The sequence below is a fragment of the Fukomys damarensis genome, unplaced genomic scaffold, assembly GCF_012274545.1.
Source record: "Fukomys damarensis isolate Sample0158 unplaced genomic scaffold, DMR_v1.0_HiC HiC_scaffold_35, whole genome shotgun sequence".
Classification (NCBI taxonomy): Eukaryota; Metazoa; Chordata; class Mammalia; order Rodentia; family Bathyergidae; genus Fukomys; species Fukomys damarensis.
In genome coordinates, this window is record NW_022900947.1 from 54,115,781 (window position 1) to 54,134,698 (window position 18,918).

General features: G+C 34.7%; 1 protein-coding gene across 1 annotated transcript in view; it reads left to right on the plus strand.

Moving 5' to 3' along the window:
* LOC104874309 (UDP-glucuronosyltransferase 2B31) overlaps positions 1-18,918 on the plus strand; it is a 71,201-nt gene that overhangs the window by 28,627 nt on the left and 23,656 nt on the right. Inside the window, exons 2-3 of the mRNA XM_010641320.3 lie at positions 4,573-5,359; positions 6,613-6,761. Coding sequence (XP_010639622.1) covers positions 4,573-5,359; positions 6,613-6,761 — 936 coding nt within the window. The remainder of the gene's footprint in view (positions 1-4,572; positions 5,360-6,612; positions 6,762-18,918) is intronic.

Here is an 18,918-nt window from a genome sequence, read left to right on the forward strand (position 1 = left end):
AAAAAAAAAAAAAAAAAAAAAAAAAAAAAAAAAAAAAAAAGAAACACACCTAATTAAAAAAGAAACTCATAGACTAAAAGTGAAATGATGGAAAACAGTTCTTCATGTGGCAGGAGCCAAGAAAAAAGCAGGGTAGCTATTTTATTCATGGACACAGTAAATTTCAAACCAAAACTAATTAAGAGAGACAAAGAAGGCAACTACATCCCTGTAAAGGGAACAATCCAAGAAGAAGAGATGATATTAATAAATGTATATTCACTGAATATTAATGCTCCCAACTACATAAAACAAATATTAGGTAAAATAAAAAACGAAATAAGCACTAATACAATTATACTGGAGGACCTAAACTACCCACTGTCACAAATAGACATTACCTACACAAAAAATCAACAATAAAATACTGGAAAACCAAGGTTTTTGAACAAATGAACTTAATAGATGTCTATAGCGTCCCACCCACAAAATCAGAATATACATTTTTTCAGGCTGTACATGGGTCATTCTCCAAAATAGCTCACAAACTAGCACATTGAACATGTTTAAATAAATGCAAAAGAATCAAATTTATCCCATGTATATTATCAGACCATAGTGCAATTAAACTGGAGATCAATACCATAAGAAATTGTAAGAACTCCACAAACACAGACACATAGAAATAGAACAACACTCTCCTGAACAATCAATGGATCACAGAAGAAATTAAAGAAATTGGTGACTTTTTACAAATAAATGATAATGCCAGTACAACATACAGGAATCTATGGGACACAATGAAAGCACTTTTATGTGGAAAATTCATAGCAATGAATGCCCATACTAGGAAAATGGAGTGAGCTCAAATAAACAACCTAATGATGAGTGTGAGGCTCCTAGAGAAAGAAAAGCAAGGAAAACCTAAAGTTTGCAATGGAAATTAAGAGAATGATACAACAATTAATGAATTCAAGAGTTGGTTTTCAAAAGAATAAATAAAATTGATGAATCCTTAGCCTATCTCATCAAAAAAGGAAAGAAAAAGCTCAGATCAGATCCATGCAATTAGGAACAAAAAAAGGTGAGGCACAACGGATCCAGCCAAAATCAAGAAGATCATGAATCCCTACTTTTTGAATCTGTAATCTAATAAAATGTAAAACACAGAAGAAATGTACAAATTTCTTGATATTTATGAATTACCAAAGTTGAACAAAGAAGATAAAAAAATTCTAAACACCCCACTTTCAATCACTGAATTTTAAATGGTAATTAGTTTACCAACAAAGAATAGTCAGGTCCTGATGGATTCACTGCTGAATTCTACAAGACATTTAGAGAAGAACTATCATCACTACTCTTTAAACATTTTAATGAAATTGAAAGGGAAGCAACACTTTCAAATTGATTAATAGAAACAAGTGTTAATTTGATTCCAAAACTAGAGAAAGACCCAACTAAAAATGTGAACTACAGGCTAATCTCCTTAATGAACATAGATGCAAAACTCCTCAATAAGATACTGGCAAACATCTTATAGGGGGTCATCAAGGAGATCATACACCCCTACCAAGTTGGCTTCATCCCAGGGATACAAGGATGGTTCAATATACATAAATCAATAAATGTAATACACTAAGAGAGTCAAGGACAAAGACCATATGGTCATCTCAATACATGCAGAAAAAGCATTCAACAAAATTCAGTACACATTCATGATAAGAACCCGGCAGAAAATTGAAATAGTCTTTATCTCAACTTGATAAAGGCTAACTATGAAAAACCAAATGCCAACATCATATTAATAGCCAAAATTAATTGACAAATTCATTAAAATAGATAGAGTAGTGGATACAAGGTCAACAATCAAAAATCAATATCCTACACAAAAAACAGACTCAGTGAGAGAGAAATTAGGGAAATGATTCCTTTCACAATAGCATCCAAAAAAAATGAAGTATCTAGGAATCAGTCTAATGAAAAAAGCCAACTACAACTCCTTGAAAAAAGAGATCAAAGAGAATATAAGAAAATTGAAAGATATTCCCTGTTCCTGAGTAGGAAGATTCAACATAGTGAAAATGGCCTTATACTAAAACTGCTATACAGATTTAATGAAATGCCAATTGAAATTCCAACAGTATATTTCACAGAACTAGAGAAAATAATTGAAAAATTCATTTGAAATCAGAAGAGAACTAGAATAGTAAAAGGCAACAGAGACATGGTAGGGGTTATAACAATCCCCATCTTGAAACTATGCTACAAAGCCTATCTGCTAAGGAAACGGATACTGGCAAAGAAACAGACCCAAGGGTCAGCAGAATAGAATAGAAGATGCATAAACAACTCCAGACATACTCAGCTATGCATCTTTGACAAAGGAGCCAAACACCTCACTGGAGGAAAGATAGCCTCTTTAGTAAATGGTGTAGAAAAAACTGGAGTTCAACTTGCCACAGATTAAATCTAGACTTGTATCTTTCGCCATGCACTAAACTAAAATCCAAATGGTTTAATGATCTAATATTAAAACAGAGACATTAAACATGCTGGACGATGAGTGAGGTAAAGCTCTTTAAGATATTGGTGTAGGAAAATACCATCAACAAATCCTCCACAGCACAGGAAGTAGCACAAAGAATCAACAGCTAGGATCTTATCTTTTTTAAAAGCTCTGCACTGCAAGAGAAACCACCTACAGTGCTAAGGGACAACCTACAATGGGGGAAAATTTTTTACCAGCTGCTCCTCAGACAAAGGTCTACCATATAATATATATAAAGAAAAAAATTCAGACCCTCCTACATATAAAAAGACCCAATTCTAAAATGTACATGTGAAATGTACAGGTATTTCTCAGACAAAGAAGCAAAAGCAGCAAATAAACATAAGAAAAAATGTTCAACATCACAGGTTATTTGAGAGATGCAAATGAAAACAACACTGAGATTCCACCTCACTCCAGAAAGAATGGCTTTTCTCAAGAAATGAAGCAAGCAATAACCAATGATGGTAGTGTTGTGTGCAGAAAGGAACTCTTCTTCATTGTTGGTGGGAGTGCAGACTGGAGAAACCACTGTAGAAATTAATATAGAGATACCTCAAAGAAATAGGACAAGAAGTCCCATTCGACCCAGCTATTCCTCTGCTTGGTATTTTCCCAAAAGAATTAAAAGAATCATACCACAGTGATATCCATTCACCCATGTTTATAGTGCCACAGTTTCTAATAGCTAAAGCTTGGAAACAGTCCAATTGCCCATCAACTGAAGACTGGATAAAGAAGATTTTTTTAATTATAAAATGCAGTACTACTCAGCCATAAAGTATGAGAAACTAGTCATTTATAGCTAAGTTCACATTGAGGCTATAATCTTAAGTGACATATATAGAATGTATATGTTTAATTACTGAGTAGGTATTCTGGTGTGAAAATCTAAAGTGTAAATAGGTTTTAAATATATAATTGATATTGTGTAAAAAGAAGAAAAGCATCAAGTGAGTAGGGAAAGTGGGAGGGATAGGGCAATGGTAAGGTAAAAGAAAAATATGAGAAAACAAAAAAAATGGAAACAAAGTCTTTCTAAATAGGGAAGGGTAGAGGAGGTGAAGGGAGGGCCTAGGAATAGGGAAAAAATAGGAACTAAGATATGTCATGTAAAGGAACAAGATTCCAATGAAAAATTTAACTGCTTTATTTACCTAAAATGTACAATAAACTTAATGGGAAAAAAAGAAGATTAATAAATTACATCCCTTTTAAAACCCAAAAGATGGGAAAAAACAAATGTCCATCCACTTAATAACAAATCAATAAATATGCCATATACGCACAATAAAATATGATTTGGCAATTATAAGATATATAATATTGATCCATACTATATTACATCAGTGAAGCTTTAAATATTACAGAAGCATGGAATCTAATCAGAGAACCATGTAAAACATGATCCATTTTTATGAAATCCTTAAAATAAATAAACTTCTAAAGACAGGAGGGAATTTAGTTGTTGCATATATCTGAGGAACTTGGAATGGTTATAGATAAAAGTTGATCTCTATGATGATTAATTGCTCTTAATTTTATTACATTGGAGAATTTATATTTCTGCAATTGTATTCAATGCTGATGAACTAAGGCTTTAAAAATTCATAAAATGTATGACTTTTGTTAATATGGCAGCAATGATTGTACAAATCTGTCTGTCATCAACCTATGCAAAAATGTTCTTTCACCATTTGTATGACTATATTACTAATTCTGTGTAAATTAGCATTGTAGAAAAGTCGATTCACTTGCCGTGGTTCTTTATTTTTTTTAAGTTGTCACTGTTGTTTACCTATGCCAAAATGTCTCACAGCAACAGGTGAATTGCAGATGTAAGGTCATCACACTACCTGTAAAACATTACTTATGATTCTGGATGAGTTGTTACACACCATCACTAAAAGCGAGGTCATCCCACATTTGCTCTTTGCCCCGGCATCCACATACCTTGATTGTGTTTTTATATATTTACTTTGGGGAGTACAAATTCTGTTTTAACTAAGTTACATTTTAACTATTTGCTGACTTCTCCCTAGACACCAATCAGCAAGATCTTGCAGAGGGAACACAGATTGAAAGGAAAGGCCATTCTCACCAGGATGTCTATGAAACTCACTGCTATTCTCCTGCTGCTTCAGCTGAGTAGTTACTTTGGTTCTGGGAGCTGTGGCAAAGTGCTGGTGTGGCCCATGGAATACAGCCACTGGATCAACTTAAAGACCATCCTGGATGTACTTGTCCAAAAGGGACATGAGGTGACTGTCTTGCGATCTTCCGATTCAATGTCTTTGGTTGTGGAGAAGGAATCTGCTATTAAATTTGAGACATATCCTACATCACCATGTAGAGATGATTCGAAGTATATCTTTGCAGATGTACTCAGGAAATTGATTTATGAGCAACCAAAAGAATCAACTTGGACATATTTTTCAATATTGCAAGAAATAATGTGGGTACGTTCTACCTCCATGGAAATTACTTGTAAAGAATTAGTTCTGAACAAGGAACTTATGTCAAAACTACAAGAAGCAAGTTTTGATGTTCTTCTTGCAGATGCCTTCACTCCATGTGGTGAGCTGATTGCCGAGCTGCTGCATATACCCTTTGTGTACACTCACCGCTCATTTCCTGGCTACACGTATGAAAAGTACAGTGGAAAACTTCCATTCCCTCCTTCCTATGTGCCTGTAGCTCTGTCAGAATTAACTGATCAAATGACATTCACGGAGAGGGTAAAAAATATGATATATGTGCTTTATTTTGATTTTTGGTTCCAAGCATTTAATGAGAAGAAATGGAATCAGTTTTACAGTGAAGTATTAGGTAAGTTCTGTTTTCAGTTGTTATTCTTAACTCCTAACTTTTCTGTACCTTTGATGGTCTGCTTGAAAGAATACATCAGAGGAGTTCATCTTTTCTAATGTAATGATGAAATAAAGGTATAAAATACTCTATCAATTTCAAAATATTTTGGAAAAGGTGATACTATACCTTGCATTATACAGGTCTGGCCATCACTTGTACAGAACACTTTAAGAACTCATACATCAATAATGCATAGATAGCACTGAGGATTTCATTAAGCATATAAATACTTTTCAAGCATTTTATTATCCATGTTATTTCATCTCTGAAAACAGTAATTTCAAAATCCTGTATATGTCTTCATGAATATTTACATGTAAATTGAGAAATTTCCCATATTTGTGTGCCTAGGTAGCATTCAAGAAATTGTTTCTCCTAATGTAGATTAATTTCTTCATTTACAAAGTAAACTATATTGTTATCTTATTTGATGCTTTCCTCACATTTGGTAGATATACAGCCTCTATCCTAGACAGAGAATACATATAGAAATTGAACTTTAACTGATTTCACTTTCCTTCTCCATCTGTTTAAAGATTTATATTTCTAAATTTTTTCTAGCTCTTATTTGACAAAATATTTGTATAATAACTAAATATTCTTAAGCTCTTAACATGAACCAAAAGTAGCTAGTAGTTACATATAATTTAGCCACACTGAAAATTCTTAGTTCACAGAAAACCAAGGGTCAAAATTCCACTTTTGACATTTTACACACCAAATGGAGTGTTCCCAAGAAAGATGTTTCCATGAGTTGTATAAAACTAAATGATAAAGCAATTAAAATGTTTCTTTATATTTGTGTTGGTATTTAAGCAACTTTAGAAAGAATGCAAATATACTTAAACTGGTTTACTTAGACATTTATTTAAGATTGTAAATGAACTGAGGTGAGTTATAGACCTAGACTGCTCTCACAAATATCTTGTGCAATGACTTTCATACATTGTAATATATATATATATGAGACTGGCAAATATGTGATACATGTACATTTGTAGATATTATGTACACATGAGATAGGTATGTGTATATACAACTGTACATATAAACATATATATAGAATCATAAATTGCTATCATCAAACACGGGCACTTTTAAACAGCTTCTGCTACACCATTGGAAAATCTTTAAGAAAAAGACCTGGTGCATGCATATTCACCTGGCAGTCATCTCACATTCCATAGCTGTTATGTCATTTTCCTCTTCAGGAAGACCCACTACATTATCAGAGATAATGGGGAAAGCAGAAATGTGGCTCATTCGAACCTACTGGGATTTGGAATTCCCTCGCCCATCCTTACCCAATTTTGATTTTGTTGGAGGACTCCACTGCAAACCTGCCAAACCTCTGCCTAAGGTAAACATTGGTTCTGTTTGCTTCGCTCTTTCAGCAGGAAGTATGCCATGGTCTTCATTTGGAATATCTGACTTACAGTAACAAAGTTATAGGAAATGTGGAAATGAGACCTGCACACAGACACTCATGCACATTTTTTCCTTCACAAGTAGCTGCATTTAATTTTTCTTGAAAATAAAGGCAAATTGGAGGATTTTGACAATGACAGTTAAACAAAGATATTGCAGTATTAAACAGGTGAAAAAATAATCACTGTCCATCCAAATATGATAGTAAGTGCCTAACATACCTCACAGCAGATTGTTGGGTGCACAGAGAAACCAAATAGGCACAGTGTCATCCCCAAACTTCATTCTACTTGGGAAGACAGACTATAAAGAAGTCATAGAGATTGTGTGGAAAATGTTAGAATGATGAAAGACCACAGATGCTTCCTGGTACAAGAACAATGTAGGAGACCTTAGGAAAATTGCCTTGGAGAACATGGCTCTACTCACCATGGCTGCTTAACAGCAGCTGAAAGAGAAAGTGGAGAGCACATACGCTGCACACTTAAATAATGCCTGTTAATTTCTGCCACTTGCATTTGAAATCTGCTCCCACTTAGTTCATAATTAGAAAAGGATTATTTAAGCATGTAGAATGGTATTCCTCATGGTGAAACATAAGAATATGTTAAATATCTCTTTTCATAAATAAAACCAAAAAAATTGTACTGAACTGTTAAATGACACTGAATGATTTTTAGAACATATTGTTCAGTCTTATTGGCAGCAATGTGAATTAACATCTTGTTCAAAATTAAAAACCTTATATCTCTTTTTAAGCCAATTGTTGTGGCTACACATGCTGACTCACGATTCCAAAATTAAAATCAAGATACATAAAGGTCCATGAGATGCAAACTTATTTTTAAAGGACTTCTCCATTCATGTAAAGGGAAATGGGATCATCAGTGGAAGGGAAAAGAGAAGAGGTCAAAAGGAAGACAAGAGAAAAAATGAATAGAAACTGAATGATGGCACACATCTATCAAAATATCACACACTATTCCATCAATGTGTACGAGTATTAGGAATAAATTAACTTCTTAAAATGTAGTGCAAGAAGAAATCAAATTTTCATGTGTTTCCCCTTGCTTCATGACAAATTCTTGTGAAATCACATACAGAAAAATAACTAAGGTGGCATAATCAATACGTGTAGCAGTTATTCATAAAGGACACATTGAAGCAATTTAGATATGTAATGTGGAGATATAAGGTAAAACAAAGTAGAGAGTGCTAAATTACTATGATATAAACAAGCATGAAAACTGAGGAGCAAATGATTAATAAAATGAGATAATATTTACAGTCAGAGAAAAATGTATTCATAGTAGAATTACAATTTTCTGAATATATATAATATACATGCATTTATCTGTGTGTGTTTGGGATTAAACACAAAGCTTTTCCTATGCTTGGCAAGAGGTCTACCAGGAACTACTCTCCCAACTCACATGTATGCTTTTTGTTTTATAAACAGAATTAAAAAAGAATGAAAACATACAAATTTCTTTTATAGTTGTGTTTGGTAGGGATTCAACCCAGGGCTTTGTGCATGCTAAGCATGTACTGCACCACTGAATTATATCTCCAACTCTAAGAATGTACAAATTTCAAGCTGGGGAAATAAGGATGGTCTCATTAATTCTTTTACATTTCAAACTTTTTCACATTTTGCAATGAGCTTTTTTGAAATTCATATGACTACTTTTCAGAGTATCATGAGTCCATGTCAGTGATTAAAAAGTGGTTTACTAATTACTGTATGGAAAAATTTTCTGCAGAATAGATGCAGAAAGTTTTTGATCAGAGTCCTTGTGAAGTACTTGAAGAAGTTTATAGGAAATGGTAATATTTGTTCTCACATTGTAGGTTGTATCTTAGCTCTCTTGCAGTGCAGAAGTTTTTTAAAATGGTGAGATTCCACTTGTTGATTCTTTGTGCTGCTTCCCATGCTACTGAGCATTTGTTCATAATGTATTTTCCTAAGCCAAACTCTTCAAGAGTACTACCTAGCTTATCTTCCAGCAAGGTTAGTGTTTCTATTTTAACATTTAAATCTTTAATCCACTTGGGTTTTAGTTTAGCTCATGGTGAAAGATGAGGGACTTGGTTTAATCTTTATCAAGTTGAACTCCAGTTTTTCCAACACTATTTATTAAAGAGGCTGTCTTTCCTCCCATGAGGATGGTTGGCTCTTTTGTCAAGCATGAGGTAGATGAATATTTCTGGAATTGTTTCTGCATCTTCCAATCTGTTCCACTGATCCTCAGGTCTGTTTCTTTGCAAGTACTGTACTGTTTTATCACAGAGGCTTTGTAGTATAGTTTCAAGTTGGGGATTGTGATACTTGCTATCATGTCTCTGTTACCTACGATGGCTTTTGTATTCTAGGTCTCTTCTGGTTCCAAAAGGATTTTTGGATTATTTTATCCAGTTCTGTGAAATATACTGTTGGCATTTCTATTGGAATTGCATTGAATCTGTATCACAGTTTTGGAATTATGGCCATTTTCACTATATCAATTCTTCCTATCCAGGAGCAAGGGATGTCTTTCCATCTTCTTATATCCTCTTCAATCTCTTTTTAGAGTGCTGTAGTTTTTAATGTAAAGGTCCTTTCCTTCCTTCATTAGGTTGATTCCTAGGTATTTCTTTCTTTTTTTTTTTAAGATGCTATTGTGAAAGGAACTGTTTCCCTGTTTTCTCTCTTAGTATGTCTGTTATTTGTGTATAAGAAGGCTATTGATTTTTGAGTGTTGAGCTTGTATCAAGCTGCTCTGCTGAATCTGTCAATTAAGTCTAGAAGTCCTTTGGCAGATTTTTTTTTTGGTCTTCTATGTAAAGTATCATATTGTCAGCAAATAATGACACTTTAAATTCATTTACTATCTTTGTTGTATTAATTTCTTTCTCTTGTATAATTGCTGTGGCTAATGTTTCCAGAATTATATTGAACAGGAGTGGTGATGGTGGACATCCTTGTTTTGTTCCTGACTTTGTTGTAAAGATTTTCAGTTTTTACCACTCAGTATGAAGTTGGCTGTTGGTTTTTCATAGATAGCCTTCATCAAGTTGAGAAAAAAGACCATCTATCCAATTTTCTGCAGAGTCTTTTGTCCTTGACTCTATTAATATAGTGTATTGCATTTATTGACTTATGTATATTGAAACATCTTTGCATCCCTGGGATAAATCTGACTTGATCAGGGTGTGTGATCATCATGACCCTCTGTATTCTGCTTGCCAGTACCTTATTGAAGAATTTTGCATCCATGTTCATTTGGGAGATTGGCTGGTAGTTCTCTTTTCAGTTGAAAAGAGTTGTTGCAATAGTTCTTCTCTAAATGTCTGATAGAATTCAGCAGTGAATCCATCAGGACATCAGCTTTTCCTTTTTGGTAAATTTTTAGTAACATTTTCAATTTCACTGATTGTCAATTTCACTCTAATTGGAGTATTTATATTTTTTTTCTACTTGATAATGAATATGTACTAGAAATCTGTCCATTTCTTCTATATTATCCATTTTAATAGAGTACAGGCTCTTGAAGTAGGTATTGAGATCCTCTGGACTTCTACTGGATCTGTTGTGACTTCACCTTTTTCATTTCTAATTTCATATATTTGAGTCTTTTCTTTCCTTTTATGAAAAGATTGGCTAAGGGTTTATCAATTACATTTATTCTTTCAAAGAAGAAACTCTTCAATTCTTTGATTTTTTTTTCATTACATTCTCTTAGTCTCCATTGCATAGATTTCTGTTCTGATCTTTATAATTGCCTCCCTTTTATGAGCTTTGGGTTTTTCTTGCTCTTATTTTTCTAGAAGCTTAATAGACAGCATTAGGTTGTTTATTTGAGTTTGCTCTATTTTCCTAGTGTGGACATTCACTGCTCATAATTTCCCTTGTAGAACTGCATTCATTTTGTCCCATAGATTCCTGTATGTTGTATTGGCATTGTCATTTATTTGTAAAAACTGTCTAATTTCTTCTTTAATCTCTTCTGTGACCCATTGGTTGTTCAGGAGTGTGTTATTCAGTTTCCCTGTTTTGTGAAGTTGTGGCAGTTTCTTATGTTATTGATCTCCAGCTTATTTGCACTATGGTCTGATAATATACAGGGTTGACTTCAATTCCTTTGCATTTATTTAAACATGTTCTATGATATAGTATGTGGTCTATTTTGCAGAATGACCTGTGTCAGAAGCTTGCTTTAGTTCTAGAATTTCATTGTTGATTTTTTTGTCTCGATGAACTGTCTAATTGTGACAGTGAGGTAGTAAAGTCACGACTACAATTGTCTTAGTGCTTCTTTGGTGTTTCATATCCCTTCATATTTGTTTTATATAGTTGGGGGCATTAGTCTGAGTTTTCATAGAAGTCTTTAATTTCTTTTGTTAGTTTGATTCCTAGGTATTTCATTTTTTTGAAAGCTATAGTGAAAGAAGTTCACTATAAAAAGTTCACTTTTCTCCTGTTCCTCTTTCAGTAAGTCTGTTAATTGTGTACAGGAAAGCTATTGATTTTTGTTTGTTGACCTTGTACCCAACTAGTCTACTGAATTTGGTTATTAATTCTAGAAAACTTTTGGTGGAGTTCTTGAGGTCTTCTATATAGAGTATCATGTCATCTGCAAATAAAGACAATTGAACTTCTTCTTTTCTTAACATTATTCCTTTTATTTCTTCCTCCTGTCTAATTGCTGTGGCTATATTTCCAGAACTATATTGAACAGGAGAAGTCATAGAGGACATTCTTGTCTTGTTCCTGATTTTAGCATGAAGGATTTCAGTTTTTGACCATTTAGTATGGCTTTTGGATTTTCATAGGTTGCTATTATCAGGTTGAGACAGAGGCCATCTATTCCAATTTCTGTAGGGTTTTTCTCATGAATGTGTGTTGGATTTTGTCAATTGCTTTCTCTGCATCTATTGAGATGACCATATGATTTTTGTCCTTGGTTCTGTAAATGCAGTGTATCAAATTATTGATTTATTTATGTACAACCATCTCTGCATCCCTGGGATGAATCCCACTTGGTCAGGGTGTATGATCTTTGTGATGATCTTCTGTGTTCTGTTTGCCAGTATCTTGTGGAGCACTTTTGTGTCTATTAGGGAGATAGGCCTATTGTTCTCTTTTCAATTGGTTGTTTCTTTGCTTTTGGCATCAAAATGAGGCTTTCTTCCAGGAATGATTTCAGGAGTATTGCTTCCCTTCCAATTTCATTTAAGAGTTTAAACAGCAATGGCAATAGTTTTTCTCTAAATTTATTGAAGAATTCAGCATTAAAGATGTCAGGGCCCAGGCTTTTCTTCATTGATACATTTTTAATTATGGTTTCAGTTTCATCAGTTGATATTGGTTTCTTCAGAATTTTTAGGTCTTCTTCATTCAACTTTGGTAATTCATATATATCTAGAAATCTGTTCATTTCTTCTTTCTTTTCTGTCTACTTGGCATATACATTCTCAAAGTAGATATTGATGATCTTCTGGATTTCTGCTGGGTCCATTGTAACTTCACTCTTTTCATTCCTAATGGAATGGATTTGGGCCTTTTTTCCCTATTTTTGATAAGGTTGGCTAAGGGTTTGTCAATTCTGTCTATTCTTTCAAAGAGCCAACTCATTGCTTCATTGAGTTTTTATATCATTCCCTTAGTGTCCATTGCATTGATTTCTGCTCTAATCTTTATAATTTCATCCCTCGTATGAGCTTTGTCTTTGTCTTGCTCTTCTTTTTCTGGAAGCTTGAGGTTCAGCATCAGGTTGTTTATTTGACCTCACTGTTTTCCTAATATGAGTATTTACTGCTATGAATTTCTTTCATAAGATTGGTTTCATTATATTCCATAGATTCCAATATGTCTCATTTGCTTTATCACTTAATTGTAGAAACTGTCTGTTTTCTACTTTAATTTCCTCTGTGACCAATTGATTGTTCAGAAGGGTGTTGTTCAACTTCCATTTGTTTATAAAATTCTTGTGATTTCTTTTTCTGTGGAACTCCAATTTAATCACAGCTTGATCTGACAAGAAAAAGGGGATAACTGCAATTGCTTTGCATTCACTTAAACATGTTTGCTGAGCAAGTATGTGTTCTACTTTGAAGAATGAACCATGTGCAGTTGAAAATAATATGTATTCTGATTTTGTTGGGTGGAATACTCTGTAAACATGTATTAAGTGTACTTGGTCAAGAGTTTCATTGAGTTCTAGAATTTCATTTTTTATATTTTGTCTAGTTGAACTATTGATTTGTCATAGTGGGGTACTGAGGTTTCCCACAACTCTTGTATTACTGCTAACTTAATTTTTTGTGTCCATTAATATTTGTTCTATACAGTTGGCTGCATTAGTATTTGGTACATATATATTTATGATTTTTGTCTCTTCCTCTTGGATTGTTCCCTTTACAAGGATGTGGTGACTTTTTTTTTGTCTCACTTATTAGTGTCAGTTTGAAATCTGATCTTCAAATAAGACAGCTACTCCTTTTCTGTGGGTTCCTATTGCACAGAAAACTGTTTTCCACCCCTTAACTTTCAGTCTACGAATTTCTTGTTGAGTTGTGTTTCTTGTATTTGGCATATTGGAGGATCTTGACCCATTCTGACAGTTTATTTCATTTGATTGTTAAATTGAGACCATTAACATTGATGGTTACAAATGTTTATATTGACTTATCCTTGTAATGATCATTTCCTGTTGTTTTATTCTCTGCCTTTGCATTTAATTTCTTGTTTTTCCTGGTGGATTCATTCTTCTGGTTTTCATGGGGTTGTACCACTCTTTGTCTTTTCCTAGGATATTGTTCAAAACTTTTAGAGTGCTGGTTTGGTATTCATAAATTGCCTCAGATGCTCTTTGTCATGAAAGGATCTTATTTCTCCATCCATCTTGAAAAGTAGTTTTGTAAGGTGCATCAATCTAGGTGAGAGTGTTTTTTCTTTTAGGGCTTGAAGTACTTTAGTCCAGCCTCTTGAGGGTTTGCTTTGAGAAATCTTCTGTGATTTGATGGGCTTTCCTTTGTATGTGACTTGTTTCTTTTTTCGGCTTGTTGTATTTTGTTCTTGTATTGGGTTTTGGAATCTTGATACTGATATGCCTAGGTGTAGATTATTTTTCATCATGGCTAGTTGGAGTCCTATATCTCTTACTTATCTGTATGTCAAATTCTTTTCCTATGCTTGGAAAGTTTTCTGCCATTATTTTCATGAACAGTTTTTTTAAATGTCATTTGCACTATCTTCTGATCTTCATGGACTCTGATGAGTCTTGTATTATTCTTCTTTGCATCATCTAAAAGTTGCTAGATTGATTTCTTGTGCTTCTTTACCTCTCTCTCTCTCTCTCTCTCTCTCTCTCTCTCTCTCTCTCTGTGTGTGTGTGTGTGTGTGTGTGTGTGTTACCAGTGATCAAACTTGAGTTCTTGTACTTGCATGGCAGGAAGCAGAACCACTGAGCTTAATCCCCAGCTTGTCCCTTAGTATTTTTAAGAAATCTTTGTTTTCCTGGTCACTAATTGCAATCCTGTCTTCTAGAACTGGTATTCTGTTATCACATTGGCTCATTCTACTGTTTAAACTTGCAATGGAGTTTTTAATCTCCTGGATATTAATTTGCATCTGCCTTATGAATTCCATTTTTTTCCTATGCTGGGTATGTTTTTCTGCTCCTCTATTTTTCTTTCCTTTGATCTGTGTCAGCTCTAGAGTTATTAACACTGTATTTCACTATGGACATAATCTCTGTTTTTATCTGAGAAGTGTTTTCTGATTTTTTTTCCAGATCCTCTTTCATTGTCAGTTCAGGGAGTCCAGGTGGTTGAGTATCAGATTGTTCCACCTTCTTGCCCTTTGGGTTTGCCTTTGGTGATCTGGAAGTCTGGTTTTGAGTCTTCTCATTTCAACAGATGTAGTCTGTGCATTTGTTGAAGTGGCTGTGCTCACACAGAGTGCTTCCATCATCATCAACATGCCTCAGAGAGGCTTTTTCTCTACTGCTCACCACTGGGACAATTCCTGGGTTCAGAATGATGGCCTTTTTGAATCCCTGAGTAGTGCTGCTGTCCAGTCAGGGTTCTGGATGGGGCCTGTATACCCAAGCTCCTGGTGTCTATTTGGAGCCCTTCCTGGGCCCTGCACGCCTATGCTGCTATTGTCCAGGTGGGCATTTGTCTGGTGACTGAGCACCTAAGATGCTGGCCAGGAAATAGTAGATTGTAGAGTTTTGCATAAAGTCCAGCTGGCAAGCAAATGTTTCTGTGACACAGATAATTTTACTATTAGTTCATCATACTATGATTTCTTGTGTTCATTAACAGAACAAATGTAATAAGCTTCAAAGCATCATGTCAAAAATGTATAAATACATTCTTAGGGAAAATAGCATTTTAGTGCTAAGCCTAATGAGAATTGGTCCTATTCAGTGGCAGTGAGTGTATCACATGTATGTCAGGGATGACACTTTGTATCACTGAAAGCTCTAAAAGGTTTGCCATCCATGGTCTACTTATTTAATATGTATACATGAATTGAAGAACATAGCACATATCTAAGGTATCTAGTTATCAAAAGGATTTTAGAAAATGGTTTTAGGGAAACATATGTCCCAAATCTAGTTAATCATGTTTGTTTCCTGTTAAAGTAATATGATTCATAAATGCACAGAGACTAAAAATATAAGTTCATAATATACTTAAAAATTTGACAAAAATAATTAGTTTAATAAGAACATTAACATAAAACTAATTTTATTTACCAAAGATTTATTTTAATCATAAGAACATAAAAAGTATCATGGAGATTTCTTAATTTCTGGGACTTGAGGTTTATTTTACTTATATAAGTAATCATTTAACTCCAAATGTTTTGAATAGAAATGTGAATTCTATTGAGTTAATTAGTAATACCACTTGGAAGAGTGAAACTTTATTAGGAATTATTTATGCAGAAACATTTAAGTGTATCTTTCCTCCTCATGTGGCTGGCTTGTCTGATGGAAGATTGGGCTGCATTTTAGTATGAGGACACAGGTGACCTTCCTCCCTGTGAATGACTTCTGAGCCTATCTGGGTAAATAACATACTCAATAGGGCTCCAGTTGCATTGGGGGACCAATGAGTTGCTTTAAAGCCCTAGACTGACACTCCAGCAATGTAGGAACCCAAGGTGAAGTGGGAAGTGAAATGTGTGAGTGTAGTGAGGGAAAGACCTGAAAAGAATTTGATGGATGACATCTGAAAGGATGAACAGAGCTGAGGGGTAAATAAGTGTGGTAAAGGAATAAGGAACAGAAGTGATGGGAAGGGAGGCAAGTTCTAGGAGCAGGTTTGACCCTTCCTTAAGTTTCCCTAAGTGGCCTTGAAGTTCCATATTGCTGATACAAAAATGACACCTATAAGAAGTAAGCATGGAAGGTTGAAAAAGTGTAAAATAAATAATTTGGGGTTTTTTGTTTTTTTTGTTTTGTTTTGTTTTGTACCGGGGATTGAGCTAGGGTCCTTGAGCTTGCAAAGCAGGTGCTGGAACCACTGAGCTAAATCCCCTGTGTAAAATAAAGAGTTTGAAAAAGAGTTCTAATTCTACTGAGATGTTCCTATGGGAAGTAAAAGAAAGGCTCATAACTAGCCAGCCAAACAGGGCATTTCAATCAAAGAAGCTTACAAATATAACAAGCTCCTGTTTGCCAAAGACTCGTATTCATCCCCGTTATGCTGAGACACCTAGGAAGTTAAACTTGCCCCTTTTTCTCTTAAATCTATCTCAGCTTATGGAGAAGAGTGTTATTCATAACAATGTCTGTCCTTGCCAGCTTCAATAGAAGGTCTTCAAGAATAGTGGTACAGAAGTTTATTTCATTGATTAATATCTATCCAACCAGTCAGAAGTGCAGAGAAAGATTTCAGAGATACCCACTTATGGTCCTTGGTGGGAGGCTCAGTACTCCAGTGATGAATTCTACCCTCTCTGAGTTTCACTACCCTATTGAAATTAAAAACAAAACAAAAAACACTTTTTTGTGACACTTACTAAAGACAGGTAGATATTATCTTGGAAGTCCATGTTTAAATATACCAGTCAACACTGAATATAAGGAAAGGGTGCTTTATAGACAAGATCTTAGGGCAGGATTGTGGGAAGGAAATTACTAAGGGGAAATAAAAATCACAAGATGGAGATTCTGACCTAATGAAGTAATTGTTATAGAAAAATGTGGGAGATCAGATATCATTCAGATAGAGAATTTGAGGAACCTGAAAATTCAGTATTGATGATCAGGTTCTAGTGTTGTTGGATTTTTGCTAAGGCAATTTAAGAAAATTCTAAGCTTAAGTACTGTGGCATCAAATGAAGAACTCAAAGAACAGTACCCATTCCCTGCATGCAGACAGAATGCCCTAAAGCCAAAACCTACATGGCAAGTAATTTAAGAAAAAATAGACAGGAATTTGGTAAAGGAAAAAAATCATTTGCATAAGTACGTATGGATCCAGTTCATCTCTTATAAAAACTCACAAAGATAGAGAAACACACACACACACACACACAAATAAACATAATAAAAGAAATTCATGTAATATGAGAAATCACTTTCCAATGAGAATGAGTGATGAGGCCTATTAAAAAACACAAAACTGGGTAGAAATGAATAATAATATTGAAGTTTAGCTTATGATCCAGTGATTCTGCTTTTGGAAATATCTTACAATGGAAGGACAATATCTGTTAATGGAAGGATGCTGATGATCATAGCAGCTCTGTTCCTGACAATGAATAGACTGAAGCAACCTAGGTGTCTGTTAGCAGATTTATTGACAAAGTACATAAAGTTTGTACACACAGAAATATTCCTCCCTTGTAAACATAGCCAATTGAGACACCCGCCTCATTTAATAATTATTTCTTCTGAGGTCGAAAATGGACATCTATTCTGGGCCTGGTAGTAGCAATATTCATAGTAGGCCCTATGAGTTAGCCTCAGAAAGCATGCTGAGCTCGGTCCACTGTTTTCTCTGTTCCAGCATCTGTGAATATTACTGGGTTTGAGGGTATTGGAGTCTCCTTCTGGGGGTGGTTTCTAAATTCTGTCTATCCTGAGCAAACATGACATTAAATTAATTAAAAATAGCCCTTCAATTCATTTGGAACCACAAGAGACCTAGAATAGCAAAAGCCATTATAGGCAACAGTCACATGGCACCAGGTGTAACAATTCCCAATTTGAAACTATACTACAAAGCCACTGTGATAAAAACAGCATGGTACTGGCAAAGAAATAGGCCTGAGGATCAATGGAACAGACTGCAAGACACAAAAACAAATGCAGATGTACTCAGCTACCTCATCTTCGACAAAGGAGCTCACCATCCTCAGTGGAGGAAAGATAGCCTCTTTAATAAATGGTGTTGGAAAAACTGGATATCAACCTGTCACAGATTAAAATTAGACCCTTATCTTTCGCCATGCACTAAATTAAAATCCAAATGGATTAAAGATCTAAATATTAAAACAGAAACATTAAACTTGCTGGAAAGTAAGTTAGGCAGAACTCTGGAAGACATTGGTATAGGAAAAGACTTTATGAACAAATCCTCAGTAGCACGGGAACTAGCAGAAAGAATCAACAACTGGGATCTCATCTTACTAAAAAGCTTCTGTACTTCAAAAGAAACCATTAGCAGAACTAAGAGACAATCTACAATGTGGGAAAAAATTTTTACCAGCTGTACCTCAGACAAAGGACTATTATCAAGGATATATAAAGAACTCAAAACAATCAGTCCCCCCAAATATAAAGACCCGATCCAAAAATGGGCATCCGAAATGAACAGACATTTCTCATACAAAGAAGTGAAAGCAGCAAGAAAATATATGAAAAAATGTTCCACATCACTGGTCATTCGAGAGATGCAGATGAAAACAACACTGAGATTCCACCTCACCCCACAAAGAATGGCTGCTATCAAGAAATCACACAATAACAAATGTTGGCGGGGTTGTGGGGAGAAAGGAACCCTCCTCCATTGTTGGTGGGAGTGCAGACTAGTGCAACCACTATGGAAATCAATATGGAGATACCTCAAAGAGCTTGGACTGGAGG